At 33.6% G+C, this 10,845-nt stretch overlaps 1 protein-coding gene across 2 annotated transcripts; it reads right to left on the reverse strand.

Annotated features, from left to right (window-relative positions):
• Positions 1–4,833: 4,833 nt before the first annotated feature.
• On the reverse strand, positions 4,834–9,177 carry LOC140805674 (uncharacterized). 2 transcript variants are annotated; one of them, XM_073161932.1, is made up of 4 exons: positions 9,044–9,177; positions 7,699–8,684; positions 6,034–6,317; positions 4,834–5,873 (listed from the first exon to the last, which is right to left on the reverse strand). In XM_073161932.1, exons 2-4 carry the CDS (start codon positions 8,676–8,678, stop codon positions 5,116–5,118), a joined length of 2,022 nt encoding a protein of 673 aa, XP_073018033.1. In that variant the 5' UTR covers positions 8,679–8,684; positions 9,044–9,177; the 3' UTR covers positions 4,834–5,115. The 2 variants fall into 2 exon arrangements, with proteins under 2 accessions (XP_073018033.1, XP_073018032.1); XM_073161931.1 differs by having other exon boundaries at positions 8,862–9,176.
• Between the last annotated feature and the right edge of the window lie 1,668 nt (positions 9,178–10,845).

The following is a 10,845-nucleotide window of genomic DNA, read 5'->3' on the forward strand; positions in this document are numbered from 1 at the left end:
TTTAGTATGTACTCATTTAAATGTTTGCATTTATTATGGCATTCTAACAACTGATGTTTGCACAAGTAAAATATGTAGTACAATTTTTATCTTAAAATTTATTGTCGTATACGGATTTTTGAATTTTTCAATAAGACTTGTCTAAATAATTGAGTAATATTTGTATTGAAATCTTTTATGAACTTGATTCATATTTTGCAAAATACATTACGTATATGTAGTTGGATGTGTTTTGGGTTTTTGAATGGAAGAGTTGTAGGGATTCCAACTTGAAGATAGATTTTTTTTATTTAAAAATTTAGATTTATTTAAGGGCAAATTAGGTATTTCAGCAGAAATTCAGTATCTGTACAATTATTTATCAAATACACCAAACATCATATAATTAATCACATTTTCCTAATCATTTACACCAAACACAATAACAAAAATTATAGTATTTTATTTATCATTCAAATTGTCATCAATTTATCAATCCATCATTTATCCTATCACAGCAACCAAACTGGCCTTAATAATACTAATCTATCCTCTCCTTCATTGAAATATTCAAATCAGGACTTCACGGGACACATATGGAAGGAGCACCCTCAATCCAATATCCAATTTCTACAGAAATCTTGATCAACTACTACCAGTACCTCGACAGATTCATAACCATATGTGGCCACTGATACTTCACCAATGACTCCAGCCTTAGGTTTTGATGTCTTGCTACAATTTTCCTTGAAGCAACATTCCTTATGACTTGTTAAAACATTTGTACTTAAACTGACTTTTGGATCTTGATTTGTTCTTCTCATTTCTTGGTGCCATCTTCTCTGACCTGCCTCTAGCTACTAGAGTTTCAACCAGTGATTCATTCATTTTGATTTATTTTTTTTGAAGTTCCTTGGACTGGATTGCAGATTTCATTTCGTCCAGTCCTACATTTGCGGAGTTGGTCCTTCTTGTATGTATCTTCGAACGGATCTCCCTCTTTTGATCGTCAAATTAAGTCCAAGATTGGAGATTGTGTTCTTTGTTTATTGAACTAGCTAGAAATCAAAAATAATTTGTGTGCTGAGACTAGGACACTCGAATTTTAGAAATCCGAAGTCGGTGCAGCGACGCGGGAGGCGCGCGGCACAAAGAAGCTCTTGGCTGAATTTTCTACCAAAATTTCCAAGTTGCCGAGAGGTCATGGAGATGAGAGGCGGAATATTTTTATGTGTTATAACTGTGTTATTTTAATGTTGCGTATTATCAATTTTTTAACATATTTATTAAAAATACACAAATTATATGTTTGGTATGATTTGGTCGGATAACACACATGATAGGATAAACATGTGATATATAATATAAGGATAAGTTAAGGATAAATAAGATATTATATTTAATGTTTGGTATGATTTTAATAAGAGTGATTAAATTTATATATTAGATTGTAATGACAAAATTAACCTCAACATAATAAATTTTATAATTTCAAATTTGTTGTTTGAGTTCATATTTCTTATCTGTTCATGCGCCGACAGTGTTTGCATGATTTTTTTACCTAATTTTATATATTATATAATATGATAATTGAGCCCTTTATTTTGTGAGTCAAGTCAAATATAAATTTTTAAGGTTAATCGAGTGATATTAATAATTTTATTGAGATTTATACAAATCATTTATATAATTATCTCGAGTTCATTTATATATTTATCATATTATATAATATATAAAAATAAATAAAAATATTTATTTGATTTTACTTTCTATCTACAAGTAAAATGAGAGAACAATAGGGTTTAGGATTTTTATATATTGAGGGCAATTAAATCATTTGTTGTGTTTTTATCATTAGATTAAAATTATCACATCTCATAAAAAAGGGATATTTTATCCTCATATAAAATTATTTATCATGGGTTTTTAAAAGGGGAAGTTGGTGAAAAATCCCCAATCATAATATATTTTTGGGTTCACTCCCTACCCACAAAATTGTGGTACTATGTCATACAAATGTGATACACTTCATGTGGAAATGTGGTACACTTTATGTGGAAATGTGGTACTAAAAAAATACCTAGGGACTGAACACCAAAAAAAACGACGGCTGGGGACTGAAGACCAATTTCCCGTAAAAAAGATACCAAACTGAGATAAAAGAGTATTATTTATCAATCACTCTCTTATTTCATGTACCAAACTATACCTAATAGGATTCCTAATTCTAGTATCATTAGGACTCTCATTTTTCATCGATTAAAACTCTCATATTATTATTATATCATGTAATTGATCAACTTTTAATAATACATTATATATATTTATATTTTACATACATTTATATATCTTCATACAAAGTATATATATAAATATTAATATATCTACACATGTACGATTAATTTATGCATGAACAATTATTTAGTTTTCTTAATTAGCTTATCAGTTAATTAATTGTAGACTTCTCTAGAATATTTTATAAGAAATTTGTTCATATTAGTAGTCAATACTACTAATACTATTATTTAATTAGTAAATTTCAAATTACTAAATAAATAATTGTTAACCCATTATTATCTCGTTCAACGATCCGATAGCGTCGATGTACCAAATATACAAATCTTTTTCATATAATGAAAATTGAAAATTTCGAATATCAAAATTTTCACTGTCTGTATTTGGTAGCTACCAGTTTTGCGAATTCTTTTATCAAAACAAGCAGTTTCACTCTCTTTCCGCAATTAGCAATTAAATTAACTTTAATTTCTTCTATCTTATGGAATCAACTTATAAACTTCTTTATAAGCATTTTGTTGATCACCATCAAACTACAGTCACCAAATTCAACTCATTGAACTTTGACTTTCTCAACGAGAACACAGAATCTGATACTTGTGTAACCCTCAATAGTTTAAGGATATAGCTAGCGGTGAGTTCACATCTCCATGTGATTCACAATAACATTTATTCTTATTCAGGTTTATCCTAATTAGCCTCATTCTTTTCATCAACACCTTGATGAAGAATGTCAGAACTCATTTCTGATTGCACCCATCAGATCATGGTAAGAGCGTTTAGTAGCATCACCACATGATCCCTTTGGTATTACTGATAGTGCCTACAGGCTACAAGAACCTTAAGTCACGATTAGCGTATAATATAGTCTCTTCCACTCATATATCCCGATTAAGTTGGTATATCAAGAATTGCATATGAATTCGATAATGATGTGATGTATCTTTGAGTACTAATAGTGATATGGTAAGCTCAAATGAGGAAAAACTTTTTCCAAAATGCACATGTCTTACTCTAGCCAGATATTTTTTGCACTATTAACTTATCAGACTACATAGGATATCCTCACTCATAAGTAGGGTTGAGCAAAATTTCGGTTAAATCAAATTGACCGACCAAACCGAGCCAATTCGAAAATTCGGTTCGGTTATTTCGGAAATTCGGTTTTTAAATTAAAAAAATCGGTTATATCGGTTAATTCGATTCGGTTACGGTTTTCAAAATTTTGAAATCGGTTAACCGAATTAACCGATATAATAAATATTATTATTTAATAAAAATTTTATTTATAAATATTTTAATTTTTAATTTTAAAATCGATATAATATGTATTAATTGTGTTTAAATAAAACTTATACATTTGTTATGTGTGTGATTTTATGTTTTTATACATTTGTGTAAAATGTAATGTACGAAAAAAATTACAAATATAATTAAAGTTAAATCACAATTTTTTTAAAACCAATCGGTTAATTCGGTCACCGATTATAATTCGGTTCGGTTTTCATCGGTTATGAAAATTAATTCGGTCGGTTCGGTTTTCATCGGTTATGAAAATTAATTCGGTCGGTTCGGTTATGGCTAAATATTTCGGTTCGATTAGGTTATGGTTAATTCGGTTCGGTCGGTAACCGAATTGACCGAATGCTCACCCCTACCCATAAGAAAACAGTGAATCCCCGACTATAACATATATGCTCCTATGTATTTCGAAACTACACACAACCTCACCGTTTGATGACCCTCAATAGAGTCGATAAACTGATCAAAGTGCATGATAGTACGTAGAACATCAATGTTGTCTCAAGTCAATGGACTAATGATGTACAACCATAACCGCATACTATTTTACTCTATAAGTAACAACCACTTGAACAGTTCGAGAGAGGGTTGTTCAGTGAATCATCAAATGATCACTCATCCGTATGGGACATCTCAATACCTTACCAATGAAACATAACAATTACTTCAGAGATTCTAGCCTCAAACTCAACCGATTTTTATCTTTATTTTAGGCAGTTGATTCAATTAAGAGCATATACAGAATATATGATACACTTCTTAATGAGCTTCATGATCTTATGTTGAGGAAGGATGGTGGTGGCGTAAGATACTACAGTTTCTAACTTTTGAAAGTGAATTTGGCCGTCGGTTTCTTAAAGATACGGGAAAGAATAGGATTTCATGTGAGGGGAAAATGGGAAGGTTGAGAGGTTAGTGAGAACTGCTGTGACGTGAAAGGGCGTGGAAAAAAATGTTGCCCAATCGAAAAGAGTATCAGGTAAAATTGAATTAAAATTTTGGTGTCCGACGGAAAACAAGTACTGTAGCATACTCGATTATTATAAAATAATAATATACATAGTACATAATATGTGTGTTTTGAAGCAAGCTTCTCAAAGTTGGAGCGAAATCATTTGGTTTTATTTTGTGTTGTTTTTTATATAGCGCAATATATGATATAACAATTTCAATAACGTAAAGATTTACTTGTCAAATAATGAAAATTTAAAGCCAATCATACCACTTACATTTGCATTCGCAAAATGCAACACCGAGTAGAGCAAAAGATTTCATTCGCTTGCACAAAAACACGTACACATTACACACACAAAAAGAAAGATAGGTAGGAAAAATGAAAAGAAAGGAAGGAAAGAGCAACTAGCTAATTCAGCCTCAGCCTCAGCCTGATTGATATGGCAGACCATCTAGTAAATCTTTTGAACGTTCATCAAACCGTTGATCAAATGAAGAAACCACATCTTCTCACATGAAGCCAAAGCGTAACAAAATTCAGGAAATTTTTTGTGATATCTCATGACCACATTTTGTGAAGCAGAATCACCTTGCTGAAGCTCTTGCACTCATGGATGAATGGTAATTGGTGCTTCTCTGTTTCCTATAAGATGAGTAGACATCATCATATTGACTTGGCCCATTGGGATCAGCTGTTGCCCCAAGTCCCAATCTGGTAGAACTACTTGAGCCAGGCTTTCGCTCAACACTTCCATCAACAAGATTCCCGGTATCAGGGTCGACACTAAGACTAGGAGGTGGAGGAATGCAAGCTCCACCCTTACGAACATGAAGCTCTCTATCAGATTCGTATTCCTGATAATCTATTGATTCCGATGACTTCATCGGTCCCTCTGAGGGGTTAACCTCTCCAATCTCTCTAAAGAACTTGGACACTCGCTCGAGAATTTCTGACGGCAAAACATTTGATGGCGGAATGACGGTTGGAATATCTAGAGGGCTCATCGGAGAGTACGGCACCCCACTACCAATCTGCATCTTTCTTACCATGCCTGGAATAAGGCCTGGAGGGAACAAAGGATATGGTGGAGGTTTTTCCCCAACTATGCCAGGAGTAGGTAGCTGGGGAGGTGGTTGACTTGACTGTAAAACAGAAGGTGGGACAGGGGTAGAACCTGCAAACGCACTGGAAGGGACTAAAGTGGGATGAAATTGTTGAGTTGGTACTGATGATACCGGAGGAACTTGTTTATTTGCATATTCTTGATTTGGTATATTGGGAATGGAGCTGTGCATATCAGGTTGCCACTGTGATAAATTATGGTTTGCCACCTGGTGTAGGCCTGTCACCGAAAGAAAATCATCAGCAAAGGAGATGGAAGTATGTTGGAAACATATGAACTCATGTTGACACACCAACAGGTTGGTTAAAGAGCCGAAATTAGAATCTTTATCAAACGATTTTCACTCAAATGTTTTTTTTACAGGGATGCATAAAGCAACCTGAGGCAGAAGCAGATCCTCCTGCAATAGCAGATACGTCTCTGTGAGAACCTGGAAAAGAGCTTAGTGGCAGCCCATTTGTCATCTCATTTTCTAGCGCACGTATAGTATCCTGATCATAAACTTCTTTGGAGGCCCAGAATTGTAAAATTTTCTGAAGTCGTGACTGGTTTTCCTCCTTGCTCTGTGGGTTGTGGTATATCCTCGCCAACATAGAACCCAAAACCGGCTTAAATGCAAAGGCCTCGTTATCAAGCTCATGAGGATTGCCCCGCCTCTGCAAGCTGTACGAAATATCCACAAGTAAAAACGTGTCTGTAGAAAGAGAGTTCTTGAATAAGGGGCAAAATTCCAGATATTCAAATATCCCATTTTTTAGTAACAAAATATATTGTTCATATTTCCCGGAATTCAAAGATTCCAAACAAAGTCAAAATGGATACTGGAACCCTCTCCTGTCAAATTGTTCTACTAGTAGAAGTTGCTGGTTCTGTAATAGTGGAGAATTTAGGGATTATTCCACCAGAGAATACAAACACGTAACAAAAAACGAAGTAAATATATGGCAAACAATTGCAAGATTCAAAACATCAATCTCTAGTGAGTAATATTGTACATTAAATTTACTGTTCCATGTCTAACAAAGATTCCACGACTGTTTTGGTTGACAGCCACAACTACCAAAACAACCACACTTATTTAGTTTTATAATTTTCATTCTTCCGGCAAATTTTCTGCCCATAGCTTGTTCTGTCAACAAAATAAGTGTATAAAGTTGGTTTTTGGGTTGAATGGTTTGCCTGTTGCTGAGTTCTTTTTGACCATTCATCAGTTTTCCTAAAGTCTTGGATATTTTTGACTTGAAATGGGGATTAAAAAATGTATTCAGCCAGCGTATACATTTAGCCAACATGCTACTCTGGTTTCTAATAGACCTGATCACCTCTCTGTTCAAACTGTGAACCATTTGGTTCTAAAATCAGAAACTATTTCTCGGTTTGGATCAAAATCCTAAAAACAGAAACCAGAATCAGAACCACATAGAACTGGAACCATATGTTTTACATATGCAAATCAACTAATTGTAATTTGAATTTTGAATTCTTTAGTCCAAAAGTCAAGTTCAAACCCTACTATTTTTTACAAATAAAAAATATAACACGTGAGATTTATGGTATTACATAATATAATTACTTATTTAAATTAGATTTGGAGTGAATTTCAATAAATTTGATTTGAACCGTAATTGAGTTAACAAAAAAAAAACTGGTACCGAATCGCTCATCCAGTTCCACCTTCTATCGGAACCAAAGCGATGGTTTCAGTACCGTGGTTAGATCTTCTCCCACATTGAAAGTAAGATAGAGCCATTGAGCCCTTTGGACCACCATAACCCAATGAAGTTTTCTTAGTAACTACCCATTTGGACCACCATACCCCATGGAAGTTTTCTTAGTAACTCATGCTTTCATCACCATATTTGGTAACTCTAATTCACCATAACATGGCATGATATGCTCATAGTGACTTTATGGAGAATGTGCAAGATTAAAAAAATGGAAATGGATAAAGAGTTCTAAAAATTGAACATGGGCATCCCATCTTTTAAATTTACAATAGAAAATGACTGAGAAGTTTGAAAGCCTTTAAATAATGAAAGCTTACCTGTCAAAGAGAATGTCATTCGCAAGGTAAACTATATGCAATTGTCCCTCGGAATCATCCAAGGCAAACAACCTATCACGGAGTGCTTCGGCCAAAGCTGCTGCGAAAGTAGATCTCTGCATAAACCAAGTCTTTGCACTCTTTATTGACTCCTTAGTCCCAGAAAGATTGTTAAGAACACCATTCAGCTCTATCTCAATATCAGAGGGAAGGGGTCTAGATAGACCTTTAAAAGGCCGGTAAGGCTGATCATACTCAGGACGAACATGACCAACAAAAGGCTGGTGAGGATGTTGTTCAGAGAATGGAGGAAAAGAAGGTTGCTGTATGAGATTAGCACCAAATGTTGGAGCAGAGACCACTCCAGCATTTGGAGCATTCATAGGCGATGAACTCATCATGGGATTTGGAGGAGGCATCACTGGGATAGAAGATGGGAAAGGGGGGTTAAAAGGGCCGCTAGGATGTCTTGTTGCGATGCAGAGCTTATGTCGGTAGTAATTATAGCCTTCGCCGCCAAAGAGGAAACTGTAAGCAGGATTATCATGCTCTCTTTCGCGAACAACAGATTCAAATTCCGGGCCATTTTTGACAGCATACTCAACCAATTTTTCAATTCTCTTTTGCAGTTCAAGATCAGATGGAGGTGGAACAGGGGGTGGCGCAGAATCATATGGTCCATGGAAAGACAGAGGAACAGAATGAGGAGGCATATGTGGCGGAAAAGTAGGTGGTGGCTGCTGATGAAGGTGAGGGTGGGGAGGTGGGTGAGGATAAAGTTGTGGTTGCTGCAATGGTCGAGGGTAAGGAAACTGTTGGAGAGAAGGATGAGGGGGCAGAAAAGGAGCACCGTGAACAGATGGAGGAAATTGCTGATGCTGTGGGTGAAAACCATACTGTTGCTGCTGCTGAACATGACTCGGTCGCTGCTGCTGAGAAAATGTAATTGGAGCACCATAATCATGCGGCTGGTGGTCCATTGTCAGCTGAAGGTAGCAAAAACAAGTTTAGAAAACGAAATGAAAATTTGCCATCCTTGATCGGTGATATCCTAGCCCTATATTAATCGCATAGATTCACAGATTCAACCAATCAACCATCAAAACCCAACTAAAAATGCGGAAACTTTCAAAAAAATTCCAGGTTCACAGACGAATAATTACAAGTTTCAAAGGGTTAGCTTTATCCCCCTGCATCTTCCGCTACTCGTACAAATTTTCTCCCTAACTTAATCAACTAATCTTGCAACCAAACCGCAGTACATCCAAAAATAACATGCTCCAATCTTATAGGCATAAAATCTTTCCTAGGCCTATTTCTTCGTTCTTCCATGATAATGGCATACCTGAATCAAGAAAGGCTTCGATGGAAACAGACCTTCCTCTGCTGTAATGGAGAACTATACTGGTGTAGGCGTCGGAGCTAGTAGCGCAACGGGGTGGGGTAGAGCCTCTTCCTGCTTTTTATTGGTATATACGATTTAGGTTCAGTTTCCAGAATTTATATTTTATGCCTGTGATACTGATATTGATAATAAAATATAATTTTTTATTTAAGAAGTAATAATTTTTCATGGATAATTTAAAAAAAATCACAAAAGATATACTCATGAGATCGTCTCACACAAGTTATTATCTTTATCTGAAACTTCTCATGTAGATGGTGTCACATGTTGATCTATATTTGGTGTTAAAATTAATGTTTTAGCATTAATTTTTTTACAAAAATTTACGTGATCTAGTTTGACTCGATTTATGAAAAAATATTATTTTTATATTAGAATTATTATTGTTTATTTTAAATATAGATCGGATGATCCGTCTCACAAAAAATCTACTAAAAAAGAATATTTTCATGAGTCGGTCGGATATAAAGGATGTCTCACGAAATTAACCCGTCGAGATAAGTCTCTCACGAGTGTTTGTGTTTTATTTTGTATTCTATTTATTAGTTTGAATTTTAACATAGATTTTAAAATCACTTTCTTTTAATCGTTTTAGCATTATATTATTTATAGTATATTAGCGTTAGATTCGATAGCGCGGGTGAAATCACTATCAATTACTTAAGTTTCCCTATGCCATACTTGAGTATTTATCAATATGGAGAGAATTCCTACTTTTAGCTTGGTGTTACAACTTGTTTTTCCCTCATTTATGAGATTTTATTTATTGGATTTGATCAGATTCTATGTATAAATTACATTAGTATTTTCACTCTTGTGATGCATAGTATGTTATTTTATATAATTAACGATAAAAGTTAGTAATTCTAAACATCTGAACAAATAATTAAAATACAAATTAGCTAAATGGATTATAGAACATATGTAGAGCCACTGCAACCGGCTCTTCTTTGATCATACCTAAATATGTGTTGATCTTATCAACGAAGTTTCTCCACAAAGTACATGGTAATTTGTTGTTCAGGGATAAAAATGAATATATAACATTGAATGTAAAAAAAAATAAGTAACCGCAAATAAAATAAGAAAGATAAGAAAAATAATGTTTACTCTTAAGTTTTTTGTAACAAATTCAATAAGTTTCGTAGTACACCCACTAATTTCTCTATTTTGAGATGAATCTTTTGATACTATTTTCAAATGACATCTAGGAAAAAAAAATGAAATGATAGGAAATGTGTTAAATCAATAAAACAATAATAAAAACTTTTACTTAATAAAAAATTCATAAGTAAACAAAAAATTTATATAAAATGTCATCTATTTATAAAACATGAATAAAAACATGTTTTCTCATATGAAAAAACTAGAAATCCTCTTTTAGAATTATTTATCTTTTCGTACCATCAAAAGTTGTGCATGTACCTCTGAATGTGGGTGTCTGTATAATAATATTCAAATGTATCAATAGTTCTCCTTTTGTGATATAAGGAACTAACAAAGGATATGTCATTTTCATCGTAACATGTCAATATATATATATATAATATTCAAATGTATCAATAGTTCTCCTTTTGTGATATAAGGAACTAACAAAGGATATGTCATTTTCATCGTAACATGTCAATATATATATATATATATATATATATATATATATATATATATATATATATATATATATATATATATATACCTTCAACAATGACATACATAATCAAAACAACAAGAGAAAAAATCAT

This window comes from Primulina eburnea, chromosome 11 (assembly GCF_022965805.1).
Source record: "Primulina eburnea isolate SZY01 chromosome 11, ASM2296580v1, whole genome shotgun sequence".
Taxonomy (NCBI): Eukaryota; Viridiplantae; Streptophyta; class Magnoliopsida; order Lamiales; family Gesneriaceae; genus Primulina; species Primulina eburnea.

Excerpts from the sequence above, each read along its gene's own strand:
- LOC140805674 (XM_073161931.1), bottom strand. The coding sequence starts at position 8,894 with ATGCAGGGGGATAAAGCTAACCCTTTGAAACTT. Across the intron at positions 8,685-8,861 it reads AAGCTAACCCTTTGAAACTT|CTGACAATGGACCACCAGCC; the intron begins GTAATTATTCGT and ends TGCTACCTTCAG. Across the intron at positions 5,874-6,033 it reads AGGATCTGCTTCTGCCTCAG|GCCTACACCAGGTGGCAAAC; the intron begins GTTGCTTTATGC and ends TTTCGGTGACAG.